At 42.7% G+C, this 25324-nt stretch overlaps 1 protein-coding gene across 2 annotated transcripts in view; it reads right to left on the reverse strand.

Annotated features, from left to right (window-relative positions):
• The window catches only part of XPO4 (exportin 4), a 73627-nt gene extending 55086 nt beyond the window's left edge, over positions 1-18541 (reverse strand). For both annotated transcript variants that reach the window (XM_082277419.1, XM_082277420.1), the window contains exon 1: positions 18442-18541. In XM_082277419.1, the coding sequence (XP_082133545.1) occupies positions 18442-18522 (81 nt within the window). In that variant the 5' untranslated portion in view covers positions 18523-18541. The remainder of the gene's footprint in view (positions 1-18441) is intronic.
• Positions 18542-25324: the final 6783 nt, after the last annotated feature.

Raw genomic sequence — 25324 nt, forward strand, 5'->3', positions numbered from 1 at the left:
TTTTCAGTACCAGTTATCATTTAAGGTGCATTTAATCTACAGCCTCTGTTGCTGTGCAGTGCCTGGGAATAAATTTTAAGTCTCAAGGAACACACAGCTCTTTCCCAAAGATACAGCATGAGAACTAAGAATAAATTTCTTGAGACAAGTGACTTATTTTAACAACTTTCTGCTACCAAAAGGAGAGGTCCTATTCCTTTCTTGGTCCCAACTGCATGGTCTTGTTACCTCTTTGCATGATACTTTCTATCACCTAGTCCACAAAAGAAAAAGAGGATAGAGGTGAAATCCAGGGGCAAGGGGAATGAACATTTGTTACCCTAACAAACATCAAAAACCCAGACAAGTGCCAGAGCCAGTGCAATGATGGGGAGAAAAGGCGTGGAGAGACATTTCCCTTTCAACACTACTGACCTTGCAGCTCACAGCTCTGCAGTCTCATGAAGCCCCACTAACTACAGCCATTTTAGAACAAATTCTTTGGGTGTGACAAAGCATAACTTTTTACAAGCCTGGGGTCATTTATATTCACATCCTTAGAGCAAGAAGACCAAATCAGGGCTACCTGATCCAAAAACTATTTTTGCATTAACACATTATATTTAAGCTTGCCATACAGAGATCCTATCTGTTTTCACTGTTCTGTAATACTTTAGGGCACTTTCAGGGATATCAGCTTCAAACTATTGGCACCATTGAAAAAACAACCAGAGAAGTAAAGTTTTACAGGAAATACTTCCTTTATGCTTATAATAACTAGAAAATAGACCTCTTGCTTTATATTATTTTAACTCTTCTACTTCTCTGAAGTCCAGTTACAGAAGACCTTTGACACCTTGGAAAGGCATATGGCACATCATATTCCTGTATTAATTTTTAAAATAACAATAACTTAATAATACGTTACAAACTTTGACTCTCAAAACTGTCCAGAACAGACAAGTGCAACAGTTAAGGTTTGAACTGTAAAGCCACCAGAGGGAGCTTAAAGCTCACAGTCTACTGCCTTCACTGCATTCAGACAATATTTATCTGTACAATGAAAATAAAGCCCAGCTAATTTTTGCTTTAAGAAAAGGCCGGCATACGCACATTCTGTGGAAATTTCATATTATAAGAACACTGGCTTAGTAAGCCCAAGAGCCCTGTACCCTCCTGCCAGCACCTCCTTGGCCCAATAGGGTTAGAAACGTACCCAAGGCATTCATCATGTTTGGAAGGTCCCCTAGAACACATACATCCATTCACACTGTTTTCTTTCTAATTGTCTCCTTCAAACTCTTCTCTACTATCCAACTAACAAGGAATTAAAAAACAGTAAGGTAATGAGCAGGCTCTTTTGGCATATTGAAACCATTTGCAGCTATATCACTTTTCTTCCTGTACTGTCTGACATTACCTCTAATACCCATTTGTTCACTCTTTTGCCCTGCCAGTTATGTATAAAAACTTCTCCAGGACAATGATCATCCTTCTGATTTTAGCATAACAAGCTACTGCCCCATAAGAAGAGAGTTCCTATATGACACGGTATTATAAATAAAATTACAACCTTTTAGCTACCAAGGCTGTCTGGATACAGAAAAGGACCAGAAGCAGCAGTGCCCACAAACAGGATCCAGCAGGACTACTGTTTCAAATGGCAGCTATCCACTCAAAGGAAAGAGATTGAAATAAGTCAAGACTAGAAACACTGTAGGAGACTAGCACTAATACTTGCAGGACCACTACACTCATCTGAAAGCCTGGCCAACTAATAAGAAAGTAATGTAACTGCAGAAGACAGAAGACCAACTGGAAAGCACACACATGACTAGGAAACATCTGTTGATGTACATGTGGAAAGAATAAGGGCTTTAGGATTTTTTTATTTTCAATAGGAATAGTTAGATGTATACAGAGGAACTGAACCTACACATACGTATTCAGAAACATCTGCTCTGTACAAGCATTTCCTACCTCAGTAACATACCTTTTAAAAATATAATGTAATGATGACTTACTTGCCAGGATGGAAAGTGCCAAGAAATTAAGGTAATAGATGACAAAAGAAGCAAACAGGTTGCAAATACAAGATGTTCATTAAGACTAAAGTTGAAGTCACTGTGTATCTGCCACTAACTGGCTGAAGAAGTAACACCACATCCACACTTGAAGTCTGCTTTTTTAGCTCCTTCCTCTTATTTGAAAACACTTTTTGCTTTAAAAAAATAAAAGCATCAAATTCCACCCTCCCAAGTGATTCTGTTCAAGCAGTTTCATGTCAATCATCAGAGATATACAAAATACAACTTTTTTTGATCATATATTAGAAGTTACATTATTTTCTTAATGGTTTTAGACCACAGAATAGAATTGCAGGATCCCATAAAAGTTTGAACTGGAAGGGAACTTTAAAGGCCATCTAGTACAACCCCTCGCCATGGGCAAAGACACTTTCACCTTCCACCCAATCAGGGTGCTCAGAGCCCCATCCAATTTGGCCTTTGGCACCCACAACTTCTCTGGACAACCTGTGCCAGTTCCTCACCACCCTCATTGTAAAAAATTTCTATCTTCTTACAAGGCCAATAAAAAAAGACTGAATTGGCTCCTGACTATGAATCTTGACCTCTTCAATATCTTCACCACCTCGATTGTTTAGAAGTTTCTTCTAATATCATTGTGCATCCCAGAGAATATTACTTATTGCTTACTTAAGACACTGACAGTATCTTAAAAGTAACAACTTCTACCATTCAAGTGACAACATTATTATTAAAATCAATAATGGAGTAGTTTTTTATTTAAATATTTAGTTAACCAGCTTGCATTGCTACTTCAGCATCATAATTTTACTAAGAAAAATCCTGGCCATGATCAAATATAAACATAACTAAGGATGGGGTGAGCAGCGTTCATTCCTTGCAGGAAAAAAAACTTGCTAAGACAAATTTCGATTTTTCACTTTTGCTATGGCAAGACAGCACTGAATACAACCAAAGTTAGCACCTTTCTACAATTACACTGGGGGAAATCTGCAAATTACCATGTCACAAAGAACAGTCATGCACTCCTCCAGACTTTGCTTCTTGGGAGGACATGGAGAGAGTACGCTGGAATGTTTTAAGCTGACACCCACAGTATTCCCACCTACAAAAAAGGTCCCCTATGAACAGTACAGCCTAAACACTAGTAGGATTATGGAAAGGCAAACATGCCTACTAAGAGAATTTTCTTGGTTTAAAAAAAAAGGATCAAATTGCTTGTACCTGCTAGTACTAAAGCCAAGTAGGAGCCCTTCTTGCCAAAGGCAATGTTTATGTCTGCAAGTGAAGTACATTACAAACTTGACAAGGGCAGAAACAAAAATCTGATACTTCTACTGAAGTGTGACTTCATAAAATTCACCACAAACTCTCCAAATCTTGCCTTCCTCGCAGTCAAAAGGTACAATAAAACTGTTCCCAAACTCTGGTCTGTGGGCCACTCTTGGCTTATGAAAACTCAGTTAAAGACATTCTTGTTCTTCACAATGGCGTCTAGACTCTGCTGCAGAGAGCCTGGAAACCCAACAGGGAAAGCTTAGGAAACAGATCTCTATCGATGCACAGGGATAAGCAAAAGCTACCACAGATGGCAATGGCACTGCTGGGTCTGGACTTTGCTGACAGCCACCATCAGGCAAGACACGCTCAGAGAAGCAAGGAATAAAGGAAGCCCAGATGGCTTGCCAACATGTCCCAGCAGGCAGGGAAGCCAAGTAATAGTGAGGCATATGCAAAGGAGAAAGATCATGAGTGAACTTGAGAAGCATGTGCAGGGGAACACCATGTGATGGTGATAACATAGCTGAGGAGTACAGGCAAAAATAGAAGGAGAAAGAGAAAAAAAGGGAAGAAGTAATCAACACAAGGGCAAGCAACCATTTTTAACTAGTGCACATACTGCATTTAGGACAGCTAAATATATAACTCCACCCATGTAAGCAATTGTTATAGCTGCAACATAACTAAATAATCAAATGTCATTCAATTTTAAATTACTGGGCTATTCTACCAAGAAGACCAAAACCCACTAAAAACCGATTTCTGTATCTTAAATAACAAAAATACCTTGAAAAAATTACTCCCCCCAATAGTTCTGCTGTATAAGCAACTTATACAAAAGAATCAGACTCTCAGAATAAGGAGATTTCCAAGTTTAACTCTACCAAAGTCACATCAAGCAACATCCCCCAAGACTGCATTGCCCTGACTTCTGTGGAGTCAAGCCATAACAAGTTTCCATTCCAGTTTTAGCAGTAACACTTTTCAAGTGTTTCAAATAAGCTTTTTCCTACAATATATCACAGCACCCTCAAAAACTGTCACTTGTAGCTAATCCAAGAGATTAAAGGGACAGGTCAGGCACAGAGAACTGGACTATTAGCCACACTTTTGTTCTTAGACATTCACCCTACTTATCTAGCAGACACTGATACCGAATGATGCAAGGATGTCTGGTCCTCTCATGAAGCAGATGTCATGAGCCAGCAATTCAGACTAGATGAAGATGCTCAGCTCTGCAGCGTTTGGCAACTGCTTTACATGTGGATCAGACATTACTTGGGCACAAGGCCAGAAGAAATTTAGACAACTGGTATCAAAAGCAGTCTCTGTTGTCCCAGTCAGATCTGTCATGGCATGACTGCCTTGCTTTGAGTAATAGTTACTACAGAAAACTTAGCTAGCATAAAAAACATCTCCAGCTACGTTCCAATGACTTCCTTTACACTTACCTTTTGGAACAATCATTTAAATTACAGCAGTAACTCATCTTCCAATTTAAAAGATACTCAAGATTATTTCTGAAGATTAGTAAGAAAGATGCAATAAATAACTTCCAATCAGACCTGCACTAGAGACAACATGGTAGAGATGCAAGACTTTCTGAACAAAAACTTTCTTTGATTGTTAAAAAAAAAATCTTCCCTAAAAGTAATTATGACTTGAATTACTTAAACCCCAGAGTGCCCAGCATTTTTCAGTATATATTTGGAACAAATGTGTGACTGCTGGTGGAATTGCATCCTACACACCTACTCACTCACATCTTGCTTTAATGACGAAATTTAACAATAGGGAAAAAAGAGCTATTTTTTTCACATCAGCTTTTGCTTTGTATTTTTAAGCTGAAATATGTTATTAAGTCTTTTGCAAGTAAAACAGGAGACAAATTGTGGTTTGTAATAAGAGCTATTCTCAGTTTGGTAATGGTCTTATATAAGATACTATACATATACATTAATTGACTAAAGAGCCAAAGTAAATTATTACCATCAGTAACAAAACATTTTCTGAGATAAGACTTCTCTCCAAGGCAAGCAACAAACACTACTGAGATTTTATTTCTCTGCTAACCATTTGGTCTACAAATATAGATTATTACAGGCTCTCCACTGAAATTGCCCTTCATTTATGTGCACAACACACTTCAGATACATGACTTTGTGGCAACCACACTGCAGAGAACTGGATACAAAAAGGTAAAAGTGCCCTTACAACAACTACACTCACACTAGCCTCAAGTCCTGCTCTCCTGTTTCCTTTCATTGTGTAAAGGCAAAATCTTCCTGTTAAGAGATGGGAGATTTAGCAGAAAATAACCCCCCATGCATTCTAGTAACTCCTCAGATATCACAGGGGCTGGTGGTGGCTGGCCTTAAATTCTGAGTGATAGCCAATTTGGCAACACCATCCTCTGACCATCTCCTGGAGCTGGAGTGAGCTTGGCCTCCTTATCCTGAAGCAAGAAAGAGAAGAGTTGATGGAAATGAACCAAAGTTCTCTCTCAGCCCCCACCAATTCCAGCTGCTTCTCTCTTTCCACACAAGGAGGCAAGATACTCGGGTACTGGGTGGAAAGGAGTCTCACCATCAACACACACCACAAACTTCATTACAAGGTGGACTATCTGCATGACAGGTCCTGGTTCTCCAGCAAGAGACAGGATTCTAGCCTGTCCACAGCCTCCAAAATCCTGATTGCAACTTGATCATAAGATTCAAGTAGCTCACCCCGGTATTGCTCATTTCTGTGCCTATAAGACAGCACAGACATCACTTAAAAAAAAGTGCCAGGATAGTTACAGTGAATTTCAATACAAAGTTTGAAGTAAAGAAAGAACCATTGTGATCCCTCTTCTACTACACAGGAGAACATAATAATGCTGGTAATGGCAATAGTCATCTTCCAAAGTTCATAACTTGAGATGTACTAATACATGAGCCCTTTATCAGGCTCTCTATACATTAAATACAGTCAGCATCTGCTCTCCTTCTGCAAGAGAAACTTTCATATTGTGTGTGAATAAGTGTCTTATACTATCTATTTTTCCTATTGTCCAATTTCAAATTATACTTGCTGAAAGAACAGCTATAACCACCCACTGCTGTAAGGGTGGCATTACTTTTACTTGCATGTAGCCTTCTACAGTAAGCATGGGCAGAGGAGTGAGACATCACAGGAATAAACCCCATGCACCTCACATACAGACCACAAAACACAATTCAAAAGCCATCACCACATGAAATATTTAAACTGAGAGAGTGATAAATTTTGGGTTTTGAGCATTTTAGGCTTTGACTCCTATCAAAAAGGCATTTCCTCCCACCAAGCTAAGAAAGAAAGGCAGGCATACAGGGCAGCCAGTTTCCCTGCCAAAATTCAGAGTTTAGCACTTCCTCTACCATCAATCTTGTTAAAATGTCAAAATCATTTTGTCCTATCATAATTATTTAGGAAGAGTTGATTAAAAGCAAGATAGGGCAGTTTTTAAAGTTGATCTAAATATGATTTGGAAAACTCCTTTGGGTTTATTGTACTTTCAAAATGGCATGGCCTAGAACACCTACCTTTATTAATGGCTTTTAACTGTTAGGGCATTAATGAAAACTTACAGACACAAGTCAAACACACACAAAGTACAATATCTGAATCATGTAAGAAAACAGGTAAGATACAGACAGATACAAGGTACAGGTAAGAAATTACAGTTTCGCAAAAAAGAGGAGCAGAATAGAGGCCAGAGAAGGAAGTTCATCATCTGCGTTAGGTGGAAGATAAGAAAGCCAAGTGAAATTGTGAAATTGAAATTAATTTTGTGAAGAGAATATCATCTTTCACTCAAACCCAGGAAAAATTATGAACTTTCACTGAACACACCCAGAAAAAGGTCCTTCCCCATTTTGCCCATACTGGGAAACAGCAAAAATCCATCTAGAGTTGTACGTAGTTGAGACAGTAAGTGTCTTCTACTTTTACCTTGTTTCATCACTTTGTTCCACTCTTGCAAATACAGCCTGAACAATGATACTGAAGAAGTTACACATCTCCGTATTCATCTTCCAATATGAGCAGGATGGCTCATATTGGAGGATGAATACAGGAGAGCAGACACACAAGGTGTATTTTGAGAAAACCTCTTCTAGACAGGAGTTTATTATTACAAAGTTGGGGTTTTTAAATTCTATATAGAAACATTTTGGGGTTTCATTTAGAAGATGCAATTTTTAGGACTCCCTTAAAGTGAGTGCCTGAGTTCACTCAAAGAAACCTGCACAAATTAGCCAAGTCTCAAGTTCTGAACAGTCACAGGGCTCCATATATTCAGGCTTCACTGAAAAATGATCTTGAAGAAATGTGGTCATAATTATATATTCTATTCTCACCACTATTAGAGGGAATATTACTGTAAAATGAACAGGAGACTAGCTCCAGAAACAATACTGTCATTTCTCTTGATATTAGAATTCAATATTTATATATTCCCCACTAAACAATTCACTATCCTGAAGCTACCCAACATCTGTTCCTAATCCCACTTAAAACAACTTCACAAAAGAAAGGGTTTGCAGCTTACCCTCCCTAATTCTCTCAGAAAGAAGCACAGTTGTTTTTCTGCTTGGGCTTTGGTGGTTCTTGTTGACAGGTGAGGAAAGCACTATTCATACTCTCATCACCAGAGAGGAGTGTGCCTGTTTTGTAAACTTATTTGCACATTTCCTCAATAACAATGCAAGATGTAGCCATCTGGGAAGCTACCAAGACTATGGTTGAAAGAGAAGTCAAACAGCAGCAACATTATTAGCAAAATAAACAGCAGAAGCTGGTGACCTAAGAGATTAAAAAGCTAAACTAAATGTGAACAGTTAAGACCTTGATGAAAAACAAAATGATGACGCAGAAAAAATGCAAAAGTCTCCTTGCACTTAAGATCAGTGAAGGTTAATGTAATGCTTTTCAGCCACTGCTTCAACAAGACACAATTCAGCTTTAAGGCACCTAGTATCAAACCAGCAGCTAGCTCCACAGGGGGAACACATTCCTTCCCCCCCCGCCCAGGGCCGCAGTCCTGTGCAACAGAGATACAGGCTCCCACTTGGGGATCTCCAGTTCCTGTATACACATATCGACATAGAGATGCTGTGGAGACATCCTCATTAAATCTACCAGTGACAAATGCATAAAACGTGGCTTTTAGATGAGGGGTGTAACATAAGAGGAAACCAACTGAGCTGTAAGGCAAAATCCAGAAGAGGCAGGCAGGGTCTGCCAGCACAAACAGCAACTCATCATGGCAAGATGATTGAGCAACTGACTTAAGGGATCATGTGAACACCAGGACCACCAATACAAGACCATGCTGCGGCAGATCAGTTTTGGGGAAGTTAATAACAAAACCTTGTTATGAACTTGAAGACCACCTATTTGCAGAGCCAAACAAAATAAGCAAAAGGAGAAGAGCCTTTGCTGCTTGCCCAAGGCAGAGAAGTGACGCATGTAGATGTTGGGCCTGAAAGGATGACACTTGATCCCACATCACCAGCTTGGATACCTTCCACCTGTCCCCAGACATGCAGTGCACAGAGATGTGACGTCTCTTGTGCTGCCACAAGATACAGGTGGCAGTTCTGATGTAACTCATCAATGAGCACATCAATGAGCCAGTGTGGTTTGTGCTCATACAATTGTTTCTGCTGCTTATTAGCTCTGATACTGCTTGCGTGCCATCCCCAATGCCACAATTAATGATAGTTGGAACATTGTTTCACACTAATAAAGGAAAGTATAACTGACTGTTGGTTATCATCCAATTGCACCGCTGATCTACGAGCAAACCAATGCTTAAGTCCCAGAGCCACAGATGCTCTGCAGCACAAGTCAGTGCACCAGCCTCTGGAGTACACACAGCTACTGGATTTTCACACTCCATGTTAATGATACTGCAACTCATTATTTGAACTCTACAAACTGCCCCTGCCCTCCTTCACACACTCTTGGAGCAAAAACCTATGCAGCCAGGATATTTACTTGTGATGTGAAAGAGGCAAATTCAAGATTCCTTCAAAGCAGCCTGAAGAAGTAGTTGAACATGGCTCAATCACTTCCTGCTGTCTTAAAAGCTATCAAGTTACCCGTTTCTGAAAGACTGGAAATACAAAGTTGAGGAACATACCACTCACTCCAATACAATACCACACAGCTTTTCTGCAGCTCTTCCAAGGAACAGATTTCAAAACACATTTGTGAAGGATGCTGGTATTATTATTTTCCATCATTACAACAGGATCCTAGTCTAAGTCGACAGTAACGAAGAGAGGCTGCCTCTCCAAAACTCCAAGGCTGTCGTGCCTGGAGATCTTCCTCTCTTTCCAGCCATGTTAATTCCTTTCCGCCCCTAGACACACATTATTATCCTGTGCTAGCTTTGGCAAGTGGCAAGTCCTTCTGACAGCCAGTCCAGCTCACTAGCCCAGAAGTTAATCAATCCAGCAAAAAGACAAGTAATGTTTTTTCTCTGCCACTCAGTGTTAGGCTAGTTCAGGCTCCTGTGAAAATACAGCCTATGTCTGCAACACACTTTCAAGCTTGGGACTGCAGATGTTCTTCACCTTGGCCAAGGCTTTTGAAATCCCAGGGACCACCATCATAAACTGTAAAATTCCATGGCAAAACACCTTTCTGCACTTCATCAGTTTCACAGCCACAGATTAATTATATAAAGCCTTCAAGAGCCCTGGCATAAGACATATTTTTAACACTACCACAGCTGCGCCTCTAGCATTTTGCACAGCTGCACATAACACAGCTGGCCTGTATGACAATGAAGACCGAAATTCATAATTTCAGCACAAATCATGATATACCTTTAGTCTTTCTTCATATTCACTTTTGTAGTTCTGTAAATTTTGAATTTGGTAGGCACCCTTAAACCAACTTATCTGACTTACAAAGCAACACAAGCAAAAACCTCCATTCACTTGCTCCTACATTAACTTAAATAACTTTTACCGTATTTTCCACTAAAAAAAAAAATCAGTCTTGATTTGAAAAGAGAGAGAAATGTATATGCTAATTCCTAAGACGTTAAATAACATAATTTGACCAAAATTTCTTACAGGAGCATAGGCAACCTCTCTTATCTCAGTCAAGGCAGTAGAATTGTCTCTAATGCAACACAGTGAAAATTACTGTAATTAAAAGACTCTTTTCTCCCTGCATTCACTTCCCAATCTAGTTCACTATGCAACCACTCAGGTGGGTGTACTATTATCCTATGTTTTGGCAGAACCAAAGACAGCACTGTACAGCAGCCACTCATGGTTATGTCTCTGAAGTAGGAAAGTTTGGGGGTTTCCTTTTTGGGAAACAGGAAAGAGGAAGAAGAGGGACTATTTAAAAAATATCCTCCTGTCAGTTTTCCTTCATTCCCAGAAATCCCTATCTAAACAACCACTCCCTATTCAACAAGATGTTTTGGACTTTAAAGTCCAAAGGACCAATGTCTCCTACAGTTCAGATCTGATACCTTGCCTTGTACGCCACATCTCCCACAACACAGGTGGGTTTATGCCACTCACACACCCCATGACACATCAAAATTGCAGAGATCTTATGTACACCTAACTCAGACAGACTTTTTAGAATCAAAACACTGTCAGAAACTGATGAAAAGGAATATTTTACTTATCTGCTTGTGACAGGATCAGCTAAACTTAATAATCAAGAGGATTTCTTCCACCTCTCCATAGGGAAAGCTGTTAATTAACTAATGAACACAGATTAGCATAACAACGATAAGACTCTTAGGAAGCAGGTTAAAGTGAAAACAGCAGTAGGTAGTGCCTGAAGAAGAATTATCCAGATGGAGTTATGGACTAATGAAGCACCCCAGCAGATGAACGTAGAAGCAAGCACACAGTATTTACATCAACTACTCAGGACAAAATACAGAAATATGCCAATGTAATGGTGACATGTCAAATGGGTGTGAAACATATTGATTCGAAAAGACAAATACTCCCTCTGTGAAACAGGGAGAATAAACCCTAAGCATGCAGAATCCCATTTCACTAGGTTTTCACTTCATCAAACACAATGTTTACTTCTCAAAGATATCAGAATCTCTATCAGTTCTCACTTCTCTAATCTCAATTCTTCACCTTAGTACAGATACGCTTCATGCACATTTATTCTCAGCTCCCAGGTAAGAGTTTCACTAGCACAGTGCACACTGCATGTACTTACCTCCCAGGCTGTAATCTGAACTGTGTGCCTGTAAAATGCACCAACCATACCGGTTCTTAAGCAAAAGAAGAAAAAACTATACATGTATATGATGGATTCTTAAGTAACTCAGTACTGCCCCAAAAAACGATCTGGATGGCTTGGGTATGGTTTTCTGAAAACATCACCTTGCTGCTCTGAAGCAATAAAGAAAAGTACAATGTTAAGTACTATTAGGAAAGGAATACAGAAGAATATCAAAAATTTACAACCATCTAAAATCCTCAAGTACCTACATCACAAAAGAATTTAGTTCTGGTCAGTTCATTCAAATACAATATCATAAATCTAAAAAAATTACAGAGGGATGATTTGATGTATGGGGGACTATCCCACATGAAAAAATGACAAGACCCTCCAGTTCAGCTAAGAAATGACTGGAGTGTGAAATACAATAGAAAATTATAAAAAATCACAAAGGATACTATAGAAGAAAAATCAGAACACTTTATATGTATTTCTCATAATTTAAGAATTAAATTATCAAACAGCAGGCTTCACTCAACTATATTGTGTTTTCCCAAAGACACTTGTAAACCCCATTACATTCAGACAAGCATGTATATATATATACAGAGAGGGAGAGAGAGAGGCACTAAATAATACACATAAAAACTAAAAGAAAAAAAAGCATTCCAAAAACAACTGGACACATTTGAGGAAGAAAAACAACGATAACACATCAAGCTTTTCAAATTGCTAATTCAAATAAGGTAAAGTGTCCACTAGTGAAAGGATTATCCTTACTTTTCAGACCTTCTCTAAATCAGCAGCTAGAGGCCACCACTGGAAAAAACTCATCTGAGCAGATGTTTTGTCTATTCCAGACATAATATAGCACACATCCTGCTTGTTTTATGGGTGACAACTTGGAGGACTTTCACAAATCTTCTCAGCATTGGAATGATTCATTTGTCTGATTTCTTCCAACAGGCAACCTGCCATAACAAAAGCAGAGCTAGTCCATCTCTCCCTTTCACCTTTACTATGAGCCATGTTTCACAGTCTGAAAAACTGCCTCACAATGAAGACAAATTGCAACAAGAAACTGAACTTCCTTGTGGAATAAGGATTGTCATGGCCCTTGTGGAAGACAGACTGGCTGTTTATGTCAAGATGTGAGATGGAGAAGAATTGATGAGGATGATTCAGGAAAACCACAAGCTAAGCCACTTGTTCATCTTGCACCTGAGCTTGAGCAAGGATTAACAACTGAATGGTGTCTGGGCTGAAGCAGAGGGCCCACAGCCCAGTGTTGTCTCAGTGAGGTGCAGAAAAGCACCCACCCTCAGCCTCACAGCCCCTTCACCATGCACAGCAAGCCTTGGTTCAGATCTGTTCCTCTGAGGAGACAATAACGGGAATAAAGACCTGGTGAAGGTCTGATGGCTGCCACTGCTGCCCCAGACATGTGGAGGAGCATACTGAAGTTCCACAGTGCTGCCTTTTTTCAGCCACAAGTTAGGTAGCTCAGTTTGATGAAGGTAATCAATGACCCTCATTATCCTTGTTTACATATTAAAAACCACACCTACCAATACAAAGATAAGAAAACAGATGTCCCCCTACCCCACATCTATGATGGCAGCAACAGGCAGCCAATGATTTTTGACCACCGTCATTCACCCATTTGTCCAAGTATAAAATTGATATTTGAACTCCTCCACTATAGGAGGACAAGAACACAACCCCACTCTGCAGACAAATCGATGGGCTTGCTCATCTCCCCTCCCCAAGGCGGGCATAACTCTGCATTAAGATTTGTGTCTCTGTGTTGGAGCTTACCTGGGAACACTTGTACACAGAGTTATGCACTTATATTTTGCAGGTCTAGTGCAGTTATCAGCAATCTAACAAGAATCTGTAATCTGCTGCTTCAATAAACCAGACTATTCATGACTCCACAACCATGAAAGTTCTTATTCAATGTGACCAGACTTTAGTGCCTAACTGGTTATAAATGAGAAATTAAGCCTATCTGCACCCAGCTCCTCTGATCTCTGAGGAATAGCTAGAAGATAAGGGAGTTTATTTTCTGACAATTTCATACACTTACCGCAACAGCCCTGATCTCCAAGAAAGGTAGGCCAAAAAGAGCCAGCCATACAAACTCTCATGGTTGATGGTATAAACAATCTGGTCTTACTAATGTGGTCTCTCATGCTCTTATTCTGTAAGCTTATTTGAAGCGCTGAAAGTGAAGTTTGTATGACTACTGTCACACTACCCAACTTCAGCCTGAAATATCCCTCAGAATAGCAGGATAAATCACAAACTAAGTGGTAGCCTGAGAAGGTGGTGATGTGAGAATCCACATCACCCCACGCACACACCCAACACCCACCCTTCGAAACAGACCACAGTCAAAGCAGAACATTTACAAACTTTTAAAGAATGGAATTCTTCTGCAAAAGCCTTTGCTCAAACGTTCTTTGCACCTTCCAAGAGCCACACCACACAGAATAGCCTAACAGGGACCTCTGGACCTACTTCACTCAATCCCCTGCCCAAAAAGGAACTCATTTCAAAGTTAGATCAGGTTGTTCAGGGACTTGTTCAGTCAAGTATTAAACATCTCCAAAGACAAGAGATCCTATACCCTCTCCACACAGTCTGCTCCACTGCCTTCACCAATCACACTTAATGTGTTTTTTTTTTTTTTTTTGTCTTCTCTCCAGCTGGAATGTTCCTTTCTGAAACTTGTAACCTCTTCTCTTTCAGTATGCACCTCTAAGTGAAGTCTGGCATTTCTAATATCAGGAGAGTCTGAGTTAGCAAGTAAATTGTACAGTGAAGGTATATTATACACTTGAGCCAACCTGACAGCTCACCACTAACAGGAGCAGACCAGCCCTGTACGTGTCCAACAATCTAATTTCAGTGCCCCTGTGCTAGCTCTGCAACCTAAATGGCTGCACAGATAGCCAATACATCTTGCTAACCTGACAGAAATCCATTCTCTTGTTTAATTCCTATGTCATCTCAGCAATATTAATATCTTCTGCACAGGGTCACAAGAGAGAAAGCAGAGCTGCAGGTAGAACAGAGCACCCCTTTTTGGAGGGAGCTGTGGTGAACAAGCAATAACCTGTGAATTTACATTTAGGTGTCAGAGAATATCATATGCTAGAGAATTTCAACCTGCCTTAATAAACAATCAGCAATAACTACATGGCATTAGGCATGCTTCCTACTTCATCCTCTCACTTCTGGGACGAAATTTACATTATTTTCCTTAATAATACAACCAATGTCTTCTCTAATCCATGAAGACGGCTATTAGAACAGTGCTTAACTAGTACTAATTATATTTGGCATTAATTACCACCTGAGCTAAACAGAACATAACAGATAGGAGCTACATGGTCAGGGGACACCATGCCAGAAGGAAATGGAGGGGGAGTAAATTAATTCAGTTCATACAGATGTTGGTGCATGGTCTTTACTAAGCCAAAGTCACATGGGCCAAAGGTGGATACCAGACTGTGGCACTGAAAAACTTCACAGCAAAGCACTAATGGGGATCTTAGTTCAAGTAAACACCATGTAGCTTTACTGGAAAGGAATTACATACCCAATTTTTTTATTGCAAATACTTTTACACACATTAAAGAAAGTTGTCACAGTACTAGCCTTCAAAGTCTTATTTGGCAGCTACTGACAACATAAGTTTCATCTTTTATAACAACTCTTCAATTTTACCAAATTCCAATTCTTTTTCAAATTAAGCCTTTTGAATGTGAGCTACCTCTAACCTGTTGAAAGGCATTACTGGTAACAAAGGAAAAGCATTTCTATGCAGCTGTAGAAGAGCTTGGTGAGAGAAAAGATTGAGTGTTTCCAGTTTTCAAACACGGCACACCATGGCTTGTAAGGTCCGTAAAGATCAGCAACTTAGAAGATCAGAACTTAGGCATACTTTATCTGATATCAAAGGAAAACTCAACTAACCCAGAGCAATGGGAAAAAAAAAAAAAAAAAAAGAAAATACTTATCAAAGATTTAGAGAGTTCACACTAATCCATACTTATCCTCAAAGAAAGTTAATTAAACACATTCAGGTCTTTTTATTAGCATGCCATTATTCTCCTCAAGGCTCAATATTTCAATTTGAAATCAAGACAAGTATCCAGTAAACCACCACCACTCCCTGCTCTGTGTTTTGAAATGCTGAAACAACTTTGATGCATCCCTAGCCATCTGTATTTTGCAAGGATTGCTACTGTCTCAGCTTTGACAGACTGCCACAAGAAAACCTTACTGAATCCCTCCACAGCTCCCTGCCCAGTTAAAACCTTCTGCCATCTATTGTCAGACCATTCACAGCTCTGTCCTTTCCCATTGCTTCAGGTACGGCTCCACTGCAAGGTGCCCACCTTAACTCATGACCTCCAACACTAGCATCAGGTTCATCACCCTACACCCCACAAGTCCTCAGATTTTTACACAAATACCTTCCTAAGTGATCCCAGAAGTTTGCTTGATCAGTTCACCCCTCCCATTTGTCACACAGAGATAACTTCCTGCCCTCATCCCCAAGCAGACCTTTTACAAAACAGTGCAGTCCCCTGGCTAAATGAAATTCAGATCATCACTGTCCAGGTGCAGTCCTGATACACAATTAGGCCCCTCTTTTTGCACAGTTGCTAATGAGACAGAACAGGAGCAGGGCTCATAACTCTTTCAGTCTCTGGGGTCTCACATCCACCTTTGTGAAGTACCTGCTGAGCTGCACTCCGCTCCTGCATCCCTCCAAAGACTCGATGATTTTTGAGAAGGAACACAGAGCAATAACCCTAAACAGTTCTCACAGCTCTTCCACAGCCAACCCTGCTTAAAACCTGATTCTGGGTCCTCACCCTCATGGATAGCTTTAGTGAATATCTCTGCTTCATGCAGCTTCGTCGGTAAGAGCCATCTAACTAATTATTCTCAGTTTACTGTTGTCTATGAAACTTCCAAAAATCAGTTGTGGAAAAGAAATAGAAGAAGAAAAAGCTGAATACCACAACAAGTCAGGTTTCATACTGTCAGAGCCTGTGGGGAGGAAGGTAGAAATTCAACAAGGATCCTAACATCCATGTGCTTGCAGACCCAAAATGTATTTTTACCAGCAAGTTCAGCAACTATCCTGCAACAGAAGCACAAACACTACCATAAGAGGCCTGCACCTTTTCACTGTATTAAGGTTTTTATTTAATTCAACTCTGTAAGTTGCTTTTCCCTCTCTGTGTTAGCAGAGCTATGCTAGGGAAACAATGCCCACACAAGTTACATTTAGTCTTCAAGCACAGATGCAAGACTTTGGAGGTGCCACTCCACATGCTATCAGTTTGATACTGAAAACTACTTAACCACCAGCTTCATTCCATACACGTGTTCTGTTACACAGTAATACTTACTAGCAATTTTCCTTATGCAGTCAAACTCTCCTGGTAATTACTGCATTTGTGTTATTTTTGAAACAGAGATACATACACCTTACCAGAACATCTAACGATCTACACAGACATGTTTTGTACAGCATGCCTGAATCCAGAGCAGCTCAAAGCTTGAAACCCATCACTAGTGGCATACTTTGAGAAGTATTTTTCTAAAAGGACTAGTGCTTGCTGCCAAGCTATTTACCTTTACTGTCCTGCTTGGAAACACATCAGTGTTTTTCAGGCTTTGACCTCACAAACATGCATGTTTTGATGGGACACCCAGGAGTACAGCTGATCACCTCTCACTTTACCGTCAGGCTACTTCAGCAAGACATTAAAACACAATCGTTCAGGTTTTGGTCATTGATTAATTATTGATATCAGGAAAACTTTGCTACTATTTCTTTGGCTCCTTTGAAAGCCCATTAATATCAACACCTTACAAACTTTATTTCTGTCCGAATCACTTTTTGGTAAGATAAATTCAGTGGGGAAGACTTTCAGCTAGACATGTATAGAAGATCTTCAATAAAGATCTGTAAACTATACCTCCCAACACAGAGCTTTTCATTCAAACAAGGCTTCTACAAGAATGCAAAACTAGGATGTTTTAACACCAGTGGTCACTACCGGTATCCAGCTCCATCGCACTTCTGATCTTTGCCATATGGGCTTGCTTTTCCACGCAGTTAGGAAAACAAGATAACACACATTCAGCAGGGACATTTAATTGATAATAAACAGATCAAATGCGAAGCACCACTAATGGCTTTGCTTCAAGGCGGCAGCACCGTGAGTCTCTGGCTCCTCGGTGCTCCTCCACTTAAAGGAAAACTCTGGAACCGGATCGCGCCACTCCCGAGGCCGCTTCCGAACTGCCCAAGGCGCCTCGCTGCCCGCGCTGGGCTGGGGACGGGCGCGACCTCCCGCCGTTCCTCCGTCGCCGCGGGAGGTGCCCGGGGCCCCGGCCCCGGGAGAGAGGGAGGGAGAGTTGCTCACTGGCAACTTCGGCGAGGGGCTCGGCGGCGGACGGTGGCGGTGCGGGGGCTCGGGGACGGACACGCCGCAGCCGGGGCGGGCAGCGCGGGCAGCCGGCAGCCGGCAGAGCCTGCCGGGGGCGGCGGGGAGCGGGCGGCACATGGAGGAGCGGCGCGGCATGCGCGGCGGGGCCGGCCCCGGCTGCGGGGGCCACAGGGACGAGCCGGCGCGGCGGCGGAGGGACAGGAAGGGAGGGAGGGAGCCCGGCCGAAAGGAGAGCGAGAGGGGGCGGCGGAGGCGACGCGCCCCTGCGGGCTGCGTCCCGAGCCCATCGCCCGAGGGGCGAGGGCAGCGGGAGCGGAGGCGGGGAGGAGAGAGGGGTCCGGCGCGGCCGCCCCATCGGGGGCGAGGCGGCGCTCCGGGCGCGGCGGTGCCGCCGCCCGCCTCACCATGAGCACTTTGGCCGCGTTCTCCAACTGGGCGATCACCTCGGGGGCGCCCCCCGCCGCCGCGGCCACCGCCGCCATCATGGTCTCTCTTCAATGACGCGCCATGCGCTGCATTCTGGGGCGAGGCGGCCGCGCGGCCAATCCCGGTCCGGCCCGGCCCCGCCGCGGAAGCGAAGCGGCGGCGCCGCCGCAGCACCGCGACCGCCGGGCGGGGTCAGCGCCCGCCCCGCGCGCCTCCCTCCCGCCTGCCCGGCCCGGCCCCTCCCCTCACGCCCCTCCCGGCCGCCTCCGGGGCGGGCCCGGCCCGCAGCACGCGGCGGGACCTCCCGAGCCGCGGGGCGGGGCCGCCGCCGCTCCCCGCCGGGCGCAGGTCGCTGCACGTGCCCGGCGCGCAGGTTGTTAGCGGGTGGAAGGGACCTCTGGAGATCATCCGGTCCAACCCTCCTGCCAAGCCAGGGTCACCTAGAGCAGGTTGCACAGGAACCCGTCCAGATGGGTTTGGAATGTCTCCAGAGAGGGAGACTCCACAACCACCCTGGGAAGCTTGTACCAGTGCTCTGCCACCCTCCATGGGAAGAAATCCTTCCTCATGTTGAGGTGGAACTTGTGTATTCAAGTGTGGCCATTGCTCCTCGTCCTGTTGCTGGGCACCACCGAAAAGAGCCTGGCACTTGCCGTGGCACCTGCCGTGGAGACTTACGTGCACTTCCTTGTGCTTCCCAATGAGCTCAGGTGCCGGCGCGGCCGCAGGCACTGGGTGCTGGCACTCCCTTGTGCGTAGCAGTGCTTGCAGATCTGTGGTGGGATGAGAAGCTGAGTTTATAAAATATAGCTTAGAAAATGATGGAGAGGGGAGAGGGTAGCCAGCGTCTTTACAAATGAACTGGTTTACAGCAGACAAAAAAAGAAAAAGAAAGCCAATGTTTAAAACTGTTCTAAAACACACTTTCCCCCCCTTGTAACCACCATCTGGAGCTCCTTTCATGATACTGGTTGTGACTTACAAGACAGTGTCGACTCTGAAATATATGCTGAAGAGAACATCGTTGTGCACCCATAGGAGCAAAAGGACTCTCAGACTGTGCCTTCACTGGCATTTCATTTTTCACTGGCATTTGCCTTTTAAGCAAATCTGATGGTTTCCACTTCAGTTTGCACACTGGAGCAGACTTGGAGCTTTGATACCTTCAGATGAAGCCAAAATGGAAGATCTGCAACTGTCAAGGAGGCCAGATCCCCTTCAGAGCACATCCCTCACAGTGCAGAGCACTGAGCACCATCAGCTGTTTTGTTCCCCTGAACCCACTGGACCACTCTGCTTTTAACAGGCAGGTGATTCTAGCCATAGTTCTCCCAGCCTTGGGGAGGCATTAGCTGACCTCAAGTGCTGGATTTATGCAAGGTTTGGAGTTTATCAGCTAACTGAGCAGGCTGATAGGAGTGTTGAATGCCTGTAGACTGTTCACGTAATCTGAGTGTAAGTGGACAATGTTTCCATGCAGGTGATACAATGTAATAGCCAAAGGCGGAAGAAGGAATCAAGGAAATGAATGACAGCAAGAAATCCATCTTTCCTAGTCCAAATTAAAATTCAAGTATTTTTCTCCTAAGAAATGACAGCTGCCAATGCTGAAGAGGGCATGGCAGTGCTTATGACTAGACAAGTTTAAAACTAGCAATAGAACCATGTAAATGATTGATTGTGGGGTAAAACCTAGGAGGTAATGTAATTCATGCTAGAATATTACATGCATTTCAGGGTAACGTTCAACTTCAAAATTGAAATGTGGAGAGATCAGCAGGGCTGAACTGAAAGGAGGGATGAATATACAACAGTCAGAGATGGAGCAGGTTGAAGGTAGTGAGAGTGTGACAACACATTAAGCCCTGGAGTGTGTTAATTGGGCAAACAGTGCAATGTACAATGAGTCTCAGTGAAATGAGAGCTAAAGACTTAGAAGTTAGAAGACAACAAAGAGGTAAAATGTCAAAAAAATCCCTAAAAGGTATGAAAAATACTATTTTAAAGAATTCTGTGTTCAGTAAAGGACTGCTTCAGTCCTTTTTTTCTGTATTTGTAACTTGTATTCAAAATGAGATTCTTCAACAACTTTTTCAGCATGCTCAAAGGTCCTTCATTCTCCTGTGGCCTTGTGTGTTTAGCAGCACACTTGAATAGCCATGAAAGCAATAGAAGTAGTATTTTTCAGGTTGGGAGGACTCAAGTGGTCTCTACACACACCATCTCTTTCTTCAGCCTTCTCATCAAGTTGCTTAGGGCTTTGTTCAGCAGGGTCTTGAAAACCTCCAAGAATGGAGAGTGAACGACTCTCTGGGGAACCATGTCAATGCTTAATTGGTGTCATGGTGACCTCTTTTTCCACTTAAATCAGAATGTCCTCATGTCACTGTTACCTCTCATCCTGCTGCTGTGCACCTCAGTAGAGAGTGTTCCTGCATTATCTTGATAATCTCAGGTACTGGAAGAAAACTCTTGGGTTCTCTTTCAAGCCTTGGGTTCACTTTCAACCCAAGAAAACTCTTGGGTTGCCTTTCAACTGGATGCAGTTCCCTCAGCCTTTCCTCACAGGGCATGTGCTCCCACCCCCACACCAACTTGACTGCCCTCAGCTGCACTCACTGCAATTTGTCAACTTCTTTCTTGTAGTGCAGGCCTGAGAGTGTAATGTGGTTTTCCAGACGTGATGTAACAAGTGCTGAGTAAAGAGGACTAGTACTTCTTTTGATCTACTGGCTGCATGCCTGTAAAAACAAACTAATACATCTCTATAAAGGTAGCCTTGCTCACTGCTGTGGTGTTCTGCTCACTTATGTTTAGCTTGGTTCCTGTCAGGCCAAGAAAAGTTCATGGCTGGGCCTTAACTGCCCTGACACCCTCACCTGGGACTTTAGCATGTGCAGTGCTGTAGGTTTGCCTGTGCCAAGTCCGGTCTCCTCTCATTGTGGCTCACCAGTTGTATTTCCTCAATGGACCTATGTATTATATAGCCTTGTTTTCAACCCTTTCTCCTGCATGGACCTTTACTCTGACTCTGTCTTCTACTGTTTCTGGCTTCACTTTCTGTCTGGACTCTGGACATGACTCATTATCTTGCCTTGTCTTGGACTCTCAAGCAGACCTGTCACCACTCCAGCCCTACCCAAATCCTATGGAACTGCACCCTGGTTGGTGAGAGCACTGCCCTGCCGGTCCTGTGGTCAACCTCAGCTTATTCATCCTCATGGAGTGGCCCTGCTCATGCTGTCCTTGCCACAGTCCACCAGGATCTCCAGATTCCTACTTCGGTCAGACTTCAGCCTATACTGCTGTAGTGGTTTTAGGTAAGGTATGACACCACAGGATCCATCTCTCACTTCCCTGAACAGGCATAGTGGTTTGATCAATCTGTATCTATCCCTTCTGCCCTTAAGTTGTCTATTTGTGCACACTTTAGCATGTTCATTAAATCCACTCTTCTTTCACAAGTGGTATGATACGTGCAGACAAAACCATGCATTTTACCATATCATCATCAGGTATATCTTGTCCTCATTTTGAGTGGGAGGACTGAGTGGAGTAATCTTCAGTAAAAATTACATGTTCAAGTACAGAATGAGGGCTTTGGTGGATCGATGCCGTATTTATTCCAGAGGGTCCCTCGTGGAGACGCTTAGGCAGCACTCTGCCAGCACCTATGCGTGCACACAATCTCACCTTCGCAGGCAGTCGCAAACAGCCGCTCACACACACAGTCTGTGCATGAACCAGAGATGAAGAGGCGAGAGGGGTTCTCTGCCTGCAATTCCGAGGTGTTCAACAGCAGCACACCCGAAGGGAACAGAGGCAGGAAGAACCCCGAACTGGCGGCCCGCACCGGTTTTATCCCGAAAGCTCCCAAAGGCGGGCAGAGCATCCAAAACCAATAGTCTGAGAGTTAGGGGGCAGAGGCAAGGTTGAATGGCATAGTAGGGACCAATGAGAAAAGGGATGGGAGGGAAGAGTGGGCCAGTGACCAGCAGGATCTAGACAAAGAGAGAACTTTCTAGCACAGTGTTGTAGGGAGAGATCGCTTTTAAGGAAACTTGGGGCATGTAAAGTGGACTTAGCCACCGCAACATTCAAGTAGTCACATTTTCTCTCAGCTGTATTACAATCTTAATGTTCTCTTGGCTAGTCTTAGAAAAGCTGATTGTTCATTTATCTTGTCAGAGGGAATGCTGAAGCTATTTCTGCTGTCGGCTAAAAAAGATGCGTCACATTGTTCCTTCACGCTTTCCTCTTTTGTGGTGCTAATCCTCTTAAAATAGTTCAAAGTTTTGGACTTGTTACCAGAAAGAGTGCTGTTGGTAGCGGAGCCTGGGCTTCCTGCTCTAGCAGTCCTTCTCTAACTTGTTTTCTCCTGCAGCTGAGAACAGCCAACTCCTGCCAATTTGGGCTAAAGATTAAAATGTTAAGGAAAATGAAACAACAGTTGGTTGTTCAAGCCAGTCGTGGATTTGTGTTTGTTTTGTTTTAAATGTGTGAATCATTGCTGTGCACACATACAATAAAACTAGCAAAGGTCTGTTGTAGTCAGGAGCATCTGACTAAGTCTAGTGCAAGGAAATAGAAGTGACTGAGCAGTGAATTAGATGAGGTAAGGAAATCACAGTCAGTAGGGAAGTGGATCACTAGTACAAAAGCACAATAACAGTTGAACGCATGCAAGTGGCAAGCTTGGGGAGGAATTAATCTTTCATCACTGGTTAGGTAGAAGCTTTAGAAATCATCCTCTCCTATAAGGATGTACATCTTGGTTTATTTTCTGTGCTTGATTTCCTAAGGTGTTCCTAAGCTTGATTTCCAACTGTGTTCAAGAGATCTCCTCCTACATAGCCTGCATTTATTTTCTCCATAGACCTCACTTCTCTGGCCGGGACGTCCAATTGGCTTCCTTTCCCGGGTTCATTTTTCCTAACACCTACCTTCATTGCATGGATTTCTGCAACAATTCCTGCAATAAATTCTGTAAATGAATTCTGAAATAAATTTCTGCAATACTTCCTGATTTATTGCTGTCTTTTCATCAGTCCCTAGCAGAGGTCTGTTCAGAGTACTGGTTCCAGTACTAGCTATTCCACTTGTGGTGGTCTGTGATGCTCATCTCCAGTGACACAGAAGATCTTCCACCAGACACTTCAAAACAATTCAGATTAAGTCCTTCAGACAACCTGGCTAGACTTCCATACAAATGGCCTCAGTCAAGTTACCTGGGCACAGTAAGTCACTGTTCCCCTCTGGAGGAAAAGCTTCTACCAAAATTATTGTAAGCAAGTTTGATAACATCACCCAGTGCTGTTGGTCACTTGTGCTCAATTTCTTACAAAACAACAGTAAGCAGTGCTGCAAAGCTGGATTAGTCATTCAAGTAATTACTTTCAAGTTCTCAGTTTTGTTAAGAATGGAGTTTGACAGGGAGTGCATGAGTCACAGATGAGTTTAACTGGGAAGAGGCAAAATATTAGGTATTTAGCCTCTGCATTGCGAGACTGGGTCTTACTGGAAGCAAGATTCAAAACAATTAACCATATTACACAGACAGGGATACAGGGGTTAAGAATGAGGTTATAGGGAATTGGTGTTTTGTGTTGTTGTGTGTGGGCACACACTTGTAACACTGTCAGAGCAGTGAACAGTCACAGTGGCCAGGAGCAGCCACAGCACACACAAGCAGCAGTTGACCTGCCACAACAGCGGCCTGCAGAAGGGGAATTCAGGAGGATGTCAGACACGCAGATGACTGAGTCACATTCAATATTTATTAAACTAATATTCTGCCTGAGAATTGAGGCACACACCTTGCACTTAAACTGGCTTTTCACAAACGAGTCCTTCCATTGGAGTAGATTGACACTGGGTGGCAAAATGTCAGTAGAGTTAAAAAATTAGGCTAGGTGGGCAGTGTTACTAGATACAGACATTTGGCATCTTGTGACACTCATTCCTGTATTTGAAGCTGTAAGAGCTTAAGCATTGTTTAAAACAAGTGAGTGCATTAATTGGTTTGCAGGAAACCCGCTATATTTGGTTTTGTATCTGCTTACGTCCTGTGTCTTCCTGACTCCACTTGTCTGGCAACCACTGTGTCAGTGTTAGCAGTGTGTTGAGAAAAGGGAGAGCTGAACAGAACAGTCACTAAGTTTAGCTATTTTGACCTTCAGAGTTATCTTTAGGATTTATGACTGGTTGACCAGAATATGTTGCTTATGATTCACACTTGGAAGTGATAACTTACACTAAGTATTTGGAAATTATGTATGCTTTCCTCTACACAGCCTCTGTGCTGCCTCTACCATGGACTTCTGGAGTATTTGGGAACACTTTCCTAGTACACTAGATGGAGGATGATAGCTTAAGCTAGCCTTTTTCAACATGTCTGTAACAAACACTTAAAAATCTTCATGCAGCAGGATTCTCTGTTGAATGACACAAATGCCAGCTCAGACTGCCAGCTTACTGCCTCTTTCATCTCACGGCTGTTGTCAAGGCAAACTTACCAACCCAAAAGGGTTCAGTGCAGCACCAGTATATTTTAGGCTACTGTCTTTAAACACTTGTTTCATGTAAGTGTCATTCACTTAAGATTGAGTCGCTTTTGATTAGTACAGGCTAGAGTACTGATGCTTTAGTCTGTCCTCTGAAATTTTTCTGTTCTGACCCTCCTCTAAAGATGCCTGCAAAGGGCTTCCTACTCTTGTTAGTTTATTCCCAAGGTCATCTGCTTAGGAGGTGACTTTTCCTTCCTTTCAGTAACTTACGAGTCACAGCCAAGTTGTCACTGATCCTGCATAAAAAGCAAGGACCTAAGTGGAAATCCTCAGCAAGACCCTTAGGTAAGACTTA

This window comes from Coloeus monedula, assembly GCF_965178545.1.
Source record: "Coloeus monedula genome assembly, chromosome: 3".
Taxonomy (NCBI): Eukaryota; Metazoa; Chordata; class Aves; order Passeriformes; family Corvidae; genus Coloeus; species Coloeus monedula.